Raw genomic sequence first — 15,227 nt, forward strand, 5'->3', positions numbered from 1 at the left:
ATAACAATGGGTATATTGTTTACAACAACCCATTCTCGGGCTTCCCTGGTGGTGCAGTGGTTAAGAATCCGCCTGCCAATGCAGGGGACATGGGTTGGAGCCCTGGCCTGGGATGATCCCACATGCCACGGAGCAACTAAGCCAATGAGCCACAACTACTGATCCTGCGCTCTAGAGCTCACGAGCCACAACTACTGAGCCCATGTGCCACAACTACTGAAGCCTGTGCGCCTAGAGCCCGTGCTCCACAACAAGAGAAGCCACTGCAATGAGAAGCCCGCACACCGCAACGAAGAGTAGCCCCCGCTCGCCGCAACCAGAGAAAGCCCGCGCACAGCAACAAAGACCCAACACAGCCAAAAATAAAAATAAAAAATAAATTAAAAATAAAAATTTTTTAATAAAATAAAAAAAAAACCATTCTCAGCTGATTCACTTCACTGTACAGCAGAAACTAACACAACATTGTAAAGCAATTATACTCCAATGAAAGAAAGAAAGAAAGAGAAAGAAAGTAAGCAAAAAAAAAATTCTCAGTCAGCATGCCCTAGAGGCAAGTATAAGAAACTTCAAGTCAACTGGATTAAAGTTCTGGCTTTTATACTTAGCTATTTAATGTTGGTAAAATAACAGCCTTCCAGAGCATCTGCTTTCTTACCTATAAAACAGCAGAAAAATATCCCCTACCTAATATACAAGATTTTTTTTTAAGTTCAAATGAAATCATAAATGGGAACATGTTCTTTAATGTATAAAACACTATATTAAGTGGTTATTTAAGGCAGTTCAAAATATCTGTCCTACTGAAGGAAGGTTAGCAGGATGCCCTCCATACATGAGGGTCAGTATTATTCAGTCATTCATAAATTCCTTAACAAAATTTATTCTTTGCTTTAAGAACAAATGGAACAATATGTGTATAACTACCTACTATATAATTAATTCCTGGAATTACTGGTGAAAGTGTTACATTCCTGTTACTCTTGTTCTAACCCTGTTTAATTTCTGCTTACATCTCTGAGAAATGCCCAGCTTTAGAGAAGAGCAGTTACTCTGATTAGCTCTATCATTAGTAGTCCCACTGTTTTGTTTCCCTAAAGATGTACCAGCAAAACCAAAGAAATTACTAATGAAAACATGCCTCTTTTCCCTTGGTTGTCCCTGGTACAGATAAGTATAAGTAATTCATACCTGTACTTTTTAAAATAAACTTTGGACTTCCCTGGTGGCACAGTGGTTGAGAGTCCACCTGTCAATGCAGGGGACACGGGTTGGAGCCCTGGTCTGGGAAGATCCCACATGCCGCGGAGCACCTAAGCTGGTGCGCCACAACTGCTAAGCCTGCGCTCTAGAGCCCGCAAGCCACAGCTGCTGAGCCCATGTGCCACAACTACTGATGCCCACGCACCTAAAGCCCATGCCCCGCAACCAGAGAAGCCACTGCAAGGAGAAGCCCACGCATCACAACGAAGAGTCGCCCCCACTCGCCGCAACTAGAGAAAGCCCGCGTGCAGCAACAAAGACCCAATGCAGCCAAAAATAAATAAATAAAAAATAAATTTATTAAAAAAATAAATTCTTACACCTGACAGTATAGTGCTAATATTTTTTAAAAGCAGCCTCAATGGATTTTGTTTTCTTTTAAAAGCACTAAATAAAATGCAATGCATCTCATATAAGCAGTATGAGGATCACAGAAAGTGTGAATGCTTTTCATGAAATTGGTTCTTATCATGCTCCCATATAGCTATCACTGCATTTACCAGAACCCACTAAATTATTTTTCTCATGCAGTTTTCTTCTTAACTAGACTACAAACTCCCTGAGGAAAAGACAACGCTTTGGAGCAGCTTTGTACCTCTAACACCTATCAATATCTGACACATATTGGTGCTAAATAAAATTTGAACAGAACTGAACTCCTATCAATACCATGCCCTGGTTTTCTTTTTCTTTTTAATTTATATATTTTATTTATTTATTTTTAGCTGTGTTGGGTATTCGTTGCTGCGCAGGGGCTTTCTCTAGTTGCAGCAAGCGGGGGCTACTCTTTGTTGAGGTGCGAGGGCTTCTCACTGCGGTGGCTTCTCTTGTTGCGGAGCACGGGCTCTAGGCGCGCGGGCTTCAGTAGTTGTGGCTCGCGGGCTCTAGAGCTCCGGCTCAGTAGTTGTGGCACACGGGCTTAGTGGCTCCGCGGCATGTGGGATCTTCCCGGACCAGGGCTCGAACCCGTGTCCCCTGCATTGGCAGGCGGATTCTTAACCACTGCGCCACCAGGGAAGCCCGCCCTGGTTTTCTATACTGAGATTTTCTGTGCCCCGGACAAGGTCAGATAAGCTTTGCTGAGTTCCCAGACATATTTGTTCTTGGTAGTTTGAGAGGCTGTAGTGTGGTGTGGTGGTTTCATTAGTAAAACTGAATGTATCTGATTCACATAAAATGTACAAGTTGTAAAATAACTATATTTTAGGTGTTATACATTAGATATTGCTCTTGTTTCTAGGGCTAAAACATCTAGGATAGGACAGAAACTTACAAAGAGATATTGGTTTTATAATGGCAAATCTATGGTATGTAAATTGATTTCCCCGTGGAGTTCAGGTTGCAAATACAAGTTAACTTGTGACTCTTTATCCCAGTGTTTCAAGGGATTAGTATTGTACAAAAAACTTCACTGGTGATTCTGATTAGACATTCAGGTTGTTACTTATTTATCTCTACTATGGAATTCAGTTGCCATAAATTAAATTTAGTTTCATTTATTCCTCCTTAATAATATCCATTTAACTCAGGGAGTAGTAGAAGTTTTAGGTTTAATCTTTTTTGTTTCTATTGAGGTATAATTGGCATACAACATTATATTAGGTTTAATCTTTAACATTAATCCAGTTTGTATTAAGATAGGGAAATAGATATTGGAAATCTTATTTTAGAGCTGTAAAGACAGAGAAGTAAGTGGTTTTCCCCAGTGTTCAGTTTGAGTTCACAGTACTGCCAACATTAGGCCCCTTGAGTTCTTGATTCCTATATTTAGGCCAAACTTTTGTGTCCGGACCAGAAACTGATGCGCTCAGAAGAAATTTATGTCATTTAGGGCCTATAATCCACCTTCTGAGGCAAAAAATCTAAATACAATTATTCTTTCTTAAGGAACGTGTTGACCTCAGTAAAACTGCATTTTTTGTTGTTGTGTAGATCTAGATTTGGGAAGCTGTTTTTGTATAACTCCAGTCAGCTGTGACTAAGAACACTGAATATTAAGTCCTTTATCTTCCTGAAGTTACCATTCATGATAATGTTAGGAAAGTTACATTATTAAATAAATGCTTTAACTTATCCAAGGATACTTCAAAAATATATGTTTCCTTCCTATAAATGGGTTGCAGAAGTAAGTTATGATGTGATTTTTGCAACATGAGTGTCTTTACATGAAGGACATGTAAATAATTTTCCAAATAAACTGGTAAGGATGAGTGTGGGGAAAGGGTATTAGCAATGCAGTGCTCTCTTAAAAAAATAAATGCACCTCTATTTACTTGTCCATGTTCAGTCATGCCATAGCTTTATTTTCTACAAATCAGAGACGGAAGAATGACCAGTTTCTGGGGTAAAAGCTGACTGTTTTAAATGTCAACTTACAATTTAGTTCCAGATTCTCATCTTAGGAGACATATATCCACATTTGCCTAACAATGAATGCAATAATGGTTACAGTATAAACTCCAAATTGAAACACTGTTAATTACTGTTCAACTACATTGGTTAAAATTCATAGATGTTCCTGTTCAATAAACCTGATATATAAAATTGAATCAGATGAAAAGAGATCATTAGTTACATTCTTTCCTTTATAATACACTTTTTCCAAGCCAGGGTTCAAACTCAGACTTCAAAGCTAATGCTCTTAAATAGGTTCTCTATATATAAATACATAAATTCCATAAATATTAAAGATTGAATCATAACACTCCTAAGACATTCCTCACTCCCTTGGCAAAGGTCATTTGGACAGATACACCATAGCTGTATATACATATACATGTACATATGGTTTACATGTACCTGTGGTATATACATATACCATACTTTTTGTCTTTTTCTTTTGCCAGTGCCCACCTCCATTTTTATCAAAATTCAGGGCAAAAACAAGCAGGAATTGAAAGCAGAATATAGGTTCAGGTCACAAAGGCTAAGTGTTTTGTGTTTACCAGCAGTTAAAAACAAAGAAATGTAAGAACACTGGCAATAAACTGAATATCTAATATCTAACTCACAGCAAGTTGGGGGATTTATTTACAGAGAATCACAGAATTTCCATGTGAGAAGGAACCTTAGAGTTCAGACAGTGGGGTCCAGAAAGGCAATTTACCCAAGGTCACATAGATATACACGTGTATGTGTATGTAAAATACATACATGTGTACTTCATAGTTCAGAAGTTATTTCCCCCTGTAAAATCCTAAAGACATCATCTTAAAGTTTTCATTTTCTTTTTTTTAAATTAATTAATTTATTTTATCTTATTTTTTGTCTGCAGTGCGTCTTTGTTGCTGCACGCGGGCTTGCGGGCTTTCCCTAGTCGCGGTGAGCAGGGCTACTCTTCATTGCGGTGCGCGGGCTACTCATTGTGGTGACTTCTCTTGTTGCGGAGCACAGGCTCCAGGTGCGTGGGCTTCAGCAGTTGTGGCACGTGGGCTCAGTAGTTGTGGCTCATGGGCTCTAGAGCACAGGCTCAGTAGTTGTGGCACACGGGTTTAGTTGCTCTGCGGCATGTGGGATCTTCCCAGACCAGGGCTCGAACCCGTGTCCCCTGCATTGGCAGGAGGATTCTTAACCACTGCGCCACCAGGGAAGTCCCATCTTAATGTTTCCATCCTCTCCTTACTCAAATTAATTTCAAAATTAGAACATTAAAGTACATAGATGATCTGGTTCAAAAAATAAGATGACAAAAAATGGATAACATATTCTAACAGAGAACTCTAGAAAACCTTGCAGCTAACATTTACAGTTAACATTAAATTGTTAATTTTCTTTTTTTTTTAACATCTTTATTGGAGTATAATTGCTTTACATTGTTATGTTAGTTTCTGCTTTATAACAAAGTGAATCAGCTATACGTATACATATATCCCCATATCCCCTCCCTCTTGCGTCTCCCTCCCACCCTCCCTATCCCACCCCTCTAGGTGGTCACAAAGCACCGAGCTGGTCTCCCTGTGCTATGTAGCTGCTTCCTACTAGCTATCTATTTTACATTTGGTAGTGTATACAAGTCAATGCCATTCTCTCACTTCGTCCCAGCTTACCCTTCCCCCTCCCCGTGTCCTCAAGTCCATTCTCTATGTCTGCATCTTTATTCCTGTCCTGCCCCTAGGTTCTTCAGAAACATTTTTTTTTAACTGTTAATTTTCAAGGAACTGCAAATCCCTTCTCTTTTTTTTCCCTTCACCCCACCCACCTCAAAAAAGGAAAAAAGAAAACAAAGAACAAAACAAATCTGGCTCTTTGCTGGTAACTGCAATTCAGGATACAGGCAGTTGGCGATGACCTTTCCAGGGCCTACACTGTCAACCAAGGATGACAGAAGCATAAAAGAAGAGGTACTCTACATTTAAAAACCTGCCCTAATCTAGAAATTTTACTGCTTTCTTTTTGCCTGTCCCTCCTGCAACATAAATACCCTCATTCTGCATATATTAAAAAAAAAAAAGTACTCAGAATAGCTATACCTATGGCATATTCTTATTATTGCAAATTTTAAGTAAAACTGAGAATGCTTTTCCATTTTTTACTTTTAAATGATCGTGAAGAGTTAGTATATGCACCCCTTGTTGTTCTAACCCATTCTGAAAGTAGAACTCTTTTCATGTCAGCAAAGATCTCCCACTTTCTCAGTCCCCGAGATATCTATTTCTTCTCGGTGGGAAAAAAAACAAAGAAACCCTTGGCTACAAATTCTAAGGTAGGGAATAAACCACAGTCTGATTCTGAATTCTTGAGTTTTTTCTGTGCATGTACCCATAATTATCCACCCTTGTTAAAATATGATTAATTTATAACGCTTTTTAAGTCATGTAGGACATATTACATGAAAATAAAGTAGCAAAATAAATCAAAAAATAAATAAATGATCGTGAAATTATATCTGCCTGCATCCTTCAGTTAATTAGAAAGTTACACTCACCAACAAATATCACAATAGCTTTTACATTTGATTATATAAAACTGGGCAGTCATTCGATATATTGCCAACCTTCACCTCCTTGTTATTAGATATGATTTCTGTCTTAGCACCAAAGTAATGCATAAGATCAATTTACTATTTACTTTCAGTGTTCTATTTCCCTTGTTTTACTTATTACTAGAAATTCCTGGGATCAAGGACAAAAATGACAGAAGACATTGCCAATATATGTTTCATAACTGACTAAATCCTTGTCTACCATGTTTTAATAGGTGACTTTTACCTCAGAGCAACTTAGAAGACAGCAAAATGGATTAAATTACTTACAATTCCACCTGATTACAACTGTCAGATATGAGGCTTACTAAAGCCAACAGAATATCATAAAATCAAATTGGAGGAAATATGATTTGGGAATAAACAGGTTACTTACCTATAGCTTTAAATCACATGCCTGCTAAATCGTTACTTGATATGTGCTGAAAATAACTAGCCAGCAAAGCCATTCTTTTAACAGAAATAGTCTTCAAAAGCTAATACAAATCTGTTTTGGATTTATTACATTTGAATACATACCTTTCTTTTTAAAGTTATATAATAAAGCAACATGAATCAAGCATAAATACTACTGCATAGTTCAATACCACCACCTACTGTAGTTGCTATTAAGTTAAAATCTTTTATCAAATGGGTTCAAGTGCATTAAGACATAAAACTATAAAATCACAGGTGGATGCCTTCATTTTTCTGAGGCAATTCTTGGGTGGGGGTCTGATCTAAGAATTCACTAAGTCTGGGATATTAAATAGGAAAACAGTGTAAAGACAACAATGCACAAGCAGCTAAATTTGGTCAGTTTAAGGGCATTCTTTCTTCTTCCTCCCTCCCTTGGATTTTCCTGGTGTAACGGAATATTTTATTTTGGACATCTAAAAATACCCTTGCAAGACCACAGTATTAGTTAGATTACTGAAATTTTTAATTTAGTTTCCAATCTGTCACCAGTTGGGAAACAGTAATCTAAGGGCTAGGAATAACACAAGTACTCATTAATTTAGAAAAATGAGACCAAAATTTGAAAAGAGGCAACTCTGGGGATGAAAATAGAAGGATTTTTTTAAATTAAGATTAAAAAACAACAACAATACTAACAGCTAAAACTGACAAAAGGCCTAGAACATGAAGAATGACTTTAAAAGTGTGGATACTTCTAACAGAAATACTGCTTTAATGAATGAAAATCTTAAATGTAGAAACAGATTACATCGGGGCTTCCCTGGTGGCACAGTGGTTGAGAATCCGCCTGCCAATATAGGGGACACGGGTTTGAGCCCTGGTCCGGCAAGATCCCACATGCCGCGGAGCAACTAAGCCTGTGCACCACAACTACTGAGCCTGTGCTCTAGAGCCTATGAGCCACAACTACTGAGCCCACGTGCCACAACTACTGAAGCCTGTGCGCCTAGAGCCTGTGCTCCGCAATGAGAAGCCACCGCAATGAGAAGCCCGCGCACCGCAATGAAGAGTAGCCCCCGCTCGCCGCAACTAGAGAAAGCCCGCACGCAGCAGCGAAGACCCAACACAGCCAAAAATGAATAAATAAATTTATTTTAAAAAAAAGAAAGAAATAGATTACATCTTATAACGTAGGATTAAATATCAACAATACATCTTGTGAAGTTTTTGCCAAGTTAAAAAAATTTAATGACTTAATGGAAAGCATAATTTTCAATACATAACTGTTTATCTTATGTATACTGTAGCAAGATACAAACATATGTTTATTTTAAATAATGAATGACTACAATATAAGTACATGATACAGTGTACTGTGATTCAAAAGGACCCATGATTATACAATAAAGAAATATCAATAACACTATTCAAAAAAGGACAGATTGTCTGAACGGGCCTAAAAAGCCCAGACTTTTAATTTGGATTTTCTATAGTAATGTTAGATAATTGCTTTCAAACCAATCTCTAAAGCATTAAAAACAAAATTCCTTAGTTTTACTAGTAGTTGGTTTTACTTTCCCATTGCAAGGCCTTTCAAATAGAGTGACACAAATAACTCTCACCCACTGGAAAATATATATATAACATTTTCCACATGCACCAAGTTGGAAAATGTGGTTATTTACTATGCAGAATGTTCTTTAGGTTAGAAGATAAAACCTTAAGGGAGAAAAAGGGTCATTACTGCAGTCTTAACTGTACTGTGTGACTGAGCCTACAAACTTTAACAAAATACTGGAGTGGCTATTTCAGAAGAAAGGCCCAAGGTCGGCTTTTATTCAAAAATTACAGATTCATAGGATCTGGAACAAAAGGAACCTTAATAATTGATTCTAACTCCGTTTTCTTACAAAGGAGGTAAATGACCAAACCAGAGAAGTGAAAAGAGATGACCAAAGCTACAGTTAGTTGGTGACAAAAATCAAGGTTATCTAATATCCAGTTCTCTTAACTCCCAATGCAGTATTTTCTTTCTGCCACAAAACAGTTTATGATTTTTCTTATTTTGGACAAACTGAAGCAATAAAATGAAGCAGGTAAAGAAATATTACAACCTAATCATACAAACTGTAGTATTATAGATTTATCAGAGAGGCAGTGAGGTATAATGAAAAACAATAATGAACAGGGATTCAAAATACCCAAATTGGAACTCATCATTTCCTAGCTATGTGAGTCTTAACATCTCCAGGCACTGATTAAACTGTAAAATGGTATGTGAATGTCAGTGAATGTTACCACTATAACTTTTTTTTTTAAGTTATACTTTTTAATAAACCCAAATAAGAATTTTTTCCTCCAATAGTACTACATTCTTATAATGGAGCTACTAAGAGTATGACAAGTGGAGAGTCTTAACTGAAAAAAATCTAAACTTGGATTCAAGGGCTAGCTTAGATATTTACACGTGTCTGTCATTAATTTTCACTATGTTAAGATAGCACTGGCTACAGTACTTAAAATGAAGGATAGCTGTATTCTCTCGATAGCAAAAGCAAAATAAAATACACTGGATGAAGAACTTTAGGAAAGCTCTTTTCCACACATTTTATGGGCTTTTATGCTATGTTATGCTAAAAACAGAGCAGAATGATAGAGTGGAGTAAAAAAAAATGCAGACTGGAATCTTGGCTCCCAAAAGTACTAGCTGTGCTACTTGAATACTTCTCAGGCCCTAGCTTTCCTCAAAAGAGAATTGTGAGAAGTAGAAGTAACCAAGGTAAAACATCTAGCTCAGTGCACCTGGCATACAGGATATATTTAATAATCATTATTAAATGTGAAAGGAAATTATCAAAATTTGCCACAAAACAAAGTGTACTGCAAGTAATATAAAAGTATTTGAATGAATTTCAATTAAAAGACTAAAACAATTCAGTACGCATTATGTTAACTTATAAGGGTTATCATAGTACAGATTTAATGCCAAAGTGATACAGCAAATAACAACAATAATTTTCACACCTCCTTATCTTTTTTAAACTCTTTTATCCAACAGTCATCTACTTGGCTATTCTACAGGACACTACATAGCTGCCTAACAGGTACTCTTCTCCCTTGATTTTAACTTAAAAATTTTTTTTTCTACAGCTTTACCCCTGAGTGTGAGATTTAAAGTGTGTGGCCTTCACTAACAACATCCAAAAGCATAATACACAGAATATTCCCTAAAAAAGATTTTAAAGAATTAAATAAAAAATGATAAGCTTTAGTTATCTTCTGCCCAGAAAAAAAATGTGGCCAAGAAAACAATCTTTCACTTTTTGTATTAACCATAACTAATTTGAAATTAGTTGTTATATATTTGCTATAGAAATTTCCTGCACTCACAAAAATTTTCAGAGCTATCTGCTTACTATCATAAAATTATCAGTCCTTTAAAAACCTGTGATTTTTGAGAATTAAAAAAATAATTTGATGTAAATATTTTAGATATGAAAAGCCTGCTTTATCTTATCTACATCTTTTATCCATTGAAAGTAAATATTTAAAATGTTTTCAACGAATTAGCAAGGTTTATTACTCCATGAGAGACCAAATAGTTCATTGTTTTATTACCGGTAAATTAGGTCATTAAGGGGTAAATGACTTTAAGAAACATCAGACAATGAAACTCATTAACACATATCATTTCCAGTCCCTTCTCATTTGTATTTCAGCATGAACACTTCAATTCATAATAAGAGTAGCTTTTTGTTTACAAATAAACACTGTAGAAGATGGAGTTTTCCTCCCTTTTTATCTTAGACATGTTCAGAAAACTTTAGTTTCCAGTTACATACCAATCAAGGTAAACAGACATGCTTGCAGGACTTCCCAGGTAGCGCAGTAGTTAAGAACCCGCCTGCCAATTCAGGGGACACGGGTTCAAGCCCTGGTCCAGGAAAATCCCACATGCTGCGGAGCAACTAAGCCCGTGTGCCAAAACTAGCCCATGTGCCGCAACTACTGAAGCCCACGCGCCTAGACCCTGTGCTCTGCAACAAGACAAGAAACCACAACGAGAAGCCTGCGCACCACAATGAAGAGTAGTCCCTGCTCGCCACAACTCGAGAAAGCCCGCGCGCAGCAACTAAGACCCAACACAGGCAAAAATAAAAATAAATAAAAAATAAATAAATTTATTTTAAAAACCCAGACATGCTCAAGAAAGCAATACATTTTCTTATTATTTTAGTACCACCAGTACAGATAAACTACAAATTAAAATATAAGATAATTACAAAAACAGGATATAGCAATGCAATTTTAAAGCACAAACTACAAAGAACTCTTTCCAACAATTACTCACACAACCTAAAAGTGAATATCAAAATGATAAAGAGCTGACTGTAATGGCAAAAGGTCATCTTCCACTCAATTCTTCAGTATTTGGGTTTCCCTTTGAAGATTTCTGTTAACTGCTAAATATCTATTCAGTAATTTTAATGACAGTCTGGGCTTTTACAGTAGTACTGAATAGGAAACCATCATAAATTAAGTTTACTGGGTCTCTCTACACTAGGGCAACATAAAGTTCTATTAAACACCAAAACATATCTACTATAATAATTTCTTCCCATGATTAAGTTAAATATGAAAACTCTAAGAAGACCAATTCCTTGATTTTTCTCCACTCCTGGCCTGCAACAGTAACACTGTAGCTCTGCAGTTAAACTCTCCCCAACACTCCCTGTCTTGATCTTTATGGGTAAATTAAAATATTTTTCCCATAAGCATAAAAAGAAATCAAGGAATAGACTAAACTGAAGACCTCAGGTAACAATTTCATCCTCTGCAACTAGTTGGCAAGCTTCCTGAAACTTCTGTCTCACCGTCTTACAATTTCATCCTTCAAATGGAAATGAAGAAAAACACCGAGTGAGATGTACACTGAGCTGTGAGTGATCCCAGGTCAGCCTGATTCTCTGCCAAAAAAGGCCAGGCAACATTTACTCTTCTTGCTGTAGTTTCTTTCTCTTTCTTATCCCCTCAAAAAACCTTCCCGTATATTACTATACTACTGTAATTCACCTGTAGCTACGATACTTCACTTCCCAAAGGAACCACTTCCTGACACTGACTACTCTCTAAAGACGCTTTCGGATGTTTTATTTCCTCACCCATTCCTTAATTCCATTAATATAAACCTCTCTCGCCAGAGGTGGAGTTCTTAGAGACAAAGAGACTTGAATGGATTTTAAGTCTCTCAGACCTTCGTCCCAATCTCAAAGCCTGTACACGTCTACGAGTTCCCAGAAACAATGAGCTACAAAAGTACAGACTAAACGGGAAAGAAGAGGAAGTATCAGAACAATACCCAAAGCAAACAGCACCGAAAACTCGTGGTCGTCTCTATCATCTCAGTCTACCACCCCCACTTCCCTAGTTTAACCAAGGTCTCTCAAACTCGGAGAAAAGCCCCCTGGCCCATAATTTCCCCCTCGCTTCACGAAGAACGTGGCAGAAAGGAAAGAAGCTAGCTCCCTCCGGTCGATCGGAGCTGTGATGCTTTTTCTGCCGGGTGAAGGGAGGCAAGCCAAGAGTTGTGTAAAGAATGGAAAGCTGAGTGATACTGGGGGGAGGGGGAATTAGGGCGCCAGAGCTAATCCCCCGCCGGGGCCCCGCTGGTGGAAGAGGCAGGAGGCGACCGGTCGGGAGGAAGAGGGAAGCCGGGCTGCACTGGGCTTTCGGGTCGCGAGAAAGGGGAGAGAAGTCTGGCAGTCCTAGAGGCCGGGGGGTGACGGCGCCAGACAAGGGAGGAGGCTCGGTGCGGAGCGAATTTTTCGGGGCATGAGAGAGGGAATCGCCTTCCTCCCGCCACCCTTGCCCCCTCCAAGCGCACACCTCAAACCTGCTCTTGGTCACTCCGTTCACGTCCCTCCTCATGGGGCCGGCGGGTGCGGCCGGGGCCGGGCGCTGCGGCGTGCGGAGTGCAAAGACTGGGGGCCCCGGGCAGGCCCGGGAGTTCCGGCACCGAGAGGAGGCAGAGGAGCTGTGGGCAGGGACCGTCGGCGGGGAGGAGAGACCTCTCGACTCCGGCAGGGCCTCCTCCACCTCCCGCGGTGGTGGCGACGACTGCTCGTCGCTACCTCTTCTCTCTCCTCAGCCTCAACTTCAACCCAAAACAAAAACACTCCCCACCTACCAGCAACGCCGCTCCTCATTGGGCAGAGCCGCCCGGGCCTTGGAACGGCGTGGGGAGGGGGAGGAGGAGGAGCGCGCGGCGGCGGCGGCGGCGGCGCAGGACCACCCCTCCCCCACCCCCGGGCGCAGCCGGCGACCATCAGCCCGGGAGCAGCCAGAGCGCGGCGGCGGCAGCGGCAGCGGCGGCGGCGGCGGCGGTGGCACGAGCGCGTTCTCGCCTCCAAGGCAGGAAAGCCCACCGCGAGAAGGAGAGGCAGGGAAGTGCCTGTGTGTCTGTGTGTATTTATGTATGGGAGGGGCTGTGGGGCGGATGCGAGTGTGCGCGTGCTCGCCGACCGGTGAGAGAGAAGAAAGCAGGACAACTGCACACAGCACCCGAGCCCCCTCTCCTCTCCTCCGCGGGCAAACAGCACGCACCAACTCACCAAGCACTTGAGCTGTCTGTCTTGTCTTCCCAGCCCCCTAAGTCTTGTCGCTTCCCCGGTAGCCTGTGCTGGCACACATGTCCTTCCCAGCCACCCAACTCCCTTCCCCTATCACTCACTGTCGCCTTGAACCCAAAGTGCAGCAGGCGGTCCCTGCTCGGAGCCATTTTCCTCCTCTCTGGTTGTCTCTAGATTGGGGCAGTGCTGCTGCTGCCGCCACCGCCGCCGCCGCTGTTGCCGCCGCCTCCCCCGCCCCCGTGGATTGCATTACCGGGTGTTGCAGGGAGGCTTGTGGGGCCGCTGCGGAGCGTGGATCTTCCTGTGCATGGATCAGGAGGACAGGGGGACAATTGTGCTGCCCTCTGCTCTGGGGACGTGCGGCAAGGCAGCACCTCGTGCCTTGGGGTCAGGGGGTGCAGTGCAGGAGCTGGGCGACCATTCCTTTAGCTGGGGGAGGGGCGCGCTTTGGTGGATGTGGGGGCGGGTGAGGCAGAAAGGCCTTGGCTTCACCCGCTCCTCCGCCGCCCGACCGCCGCTGGCACCCAATGGGCTCTAGTGCCTGCCCGCCCTCCAATCAGGGCTCTGGTTGGTGAGAACCTGATCCTGACGCCACTTTGGCGGGAGAAACAAGCGTGTCTGAAGGAGCAGGCGGGGGCGCTTGCCCAGCCGTAACATTTATTCTCCTTTCTGTAGAAGCTAGATTGTGTCATATTATACTTTAGCAACCCCAGCCCTCAAGGTCTCAAAACTTATTATCTAATTTCTATGAATTAACGAAAAAGAGTTTACCCTTAGAGCGACAAACTACAGAATTATTTCCCAAAGATAAAATATTAGAAACTATCATAAATTCTAGCAGTCCTGGCTGGACCACTTCTAATTGTATTACAAAGTAGATGAGTTTGTCTTCATACCTCTTTTCACTTGCACATTCAGTGACTGGCTTATTAGGAATGTCTGATTAAGAGATGAGCTTATTTAAGAGCAACTAGTGCTGGAGATCTTTTAAAATAGGCATATTTTAGTTGGAAGGCTTATTAACCAACTCCTCAAGAGCTTTTTAAAATTAACTTTTTTATCCTAGAAAGGGCTTCCTAAGCAAGGAAACCAGTTTCAGAAACTCATTCTCAGGCCCACAAAGCCAGGTCTAGATGTTACAGCCTCCTCCTGTGCCAGATACTTTTACTTTTATTGCTTCACTTCAGTCAAATAAGAACAGCCTTTTAGTTGCATCTCATCTAAGAGCAGTTTTCTCCCAGCAAGCACTACTGATGAATTTAGTGACGAAGGCCTGCAAAAGTTAGTAAAACTGGCTTGAGCAGATAAATCAGATGAAAACTTTCACGGGTCTGTTTCCCTAGTTTCAATTATACTTTCCAGTTAATTTCAAGTAATAGGAAAGACTTTTAGTTTGTTAGTTAAAATTTTTTGACTGGACTTTTAAAAAGCTGAATAAACAAAAATTATTCAAAGGTTAAAAATTTATTACACATAGGCATGTTGCTTTTTATCAAAGAAATTTATTCGCATGTAAATAAACACGTTTTTGTAATGCTTGGGGAAAAAAAATCCCACAGATTTTTGTCTACTTTCAAAAAAATGAAAAACCCCGAAGTATTTACAGAACGGCCATATGCACAGAAAATCAAATTTGAAAAGATTTTAGAAAAGACCCTCCCCATCTGCTCGTGATGTACATTTCTGAAACAAAATTTAAAGCTCAGCTTTTGCAACTGAGCATGTTTCCCAACCTAGCTTCTGATATGTTAAGTACTTCCTACCCCTCAAAAAACTAACTCAAGGGTAGAAATCAGGGGGGAGGAAGATTGGGGGGGGGGGGGGGAAAGGTAAAAGAAAATGAGATTGCTTAGGGATTGTGAATAATGAGTTTCCTATACTGGCATCTGCTTTAAGTGACTCATCTGGATACTATGACTCACTGGCTCCCTGGAAGGTTTCTTTGGAGAATTCGT

General features: G+C 40.4%; 1 protein-coding gene across 2 annotated transcripts in view; it reads right to left on the reverse strand.

The window, feature by feature from the left end:
- The window catches only part of FBXL20 (F-box and leucine rich repeat protein 20), a 114,510-nt gene extending 101,718 nt beyond the window's left edge, over positions 1-12,792 (reverse strand). For both annotated transcript variants that reach the window (XR_009499368.1, XM_059906637.1), the window contains exon 1: positions 12,530-12,792. Coding sequence is in view for 1 of the 2 variants with exons in the window: in XM_059906637.1 (XP_059762620.1) it covers positions 12,530-12,571 (42 nt within the window). In the remaining variant the exon portion in view is untranslated. The remainder of the gene's footprint in view (positions 1-12,529) is intronic.
- Positions 12,793-15,227: the final 2,435 nt, after the last annotated feature.

The sequence above is a fragment of the Balaenoptera ricei genome, chromosome 20, assembly GCF_028023285.1.
Source record: "Balaenoptera ricei isolate mBalRic1 chromosome 20, mBalRic1.hap2, whole genome shotgun sequence".
In the NCBI taxonomy this organism is placed as follows: domain Eukaryota; kingdom Metazoa; phylum Chordata; class Mammalia; order Artiodactyla; family Balaenopteridae; genus Balaenoptera; species Balaenoptera ricei.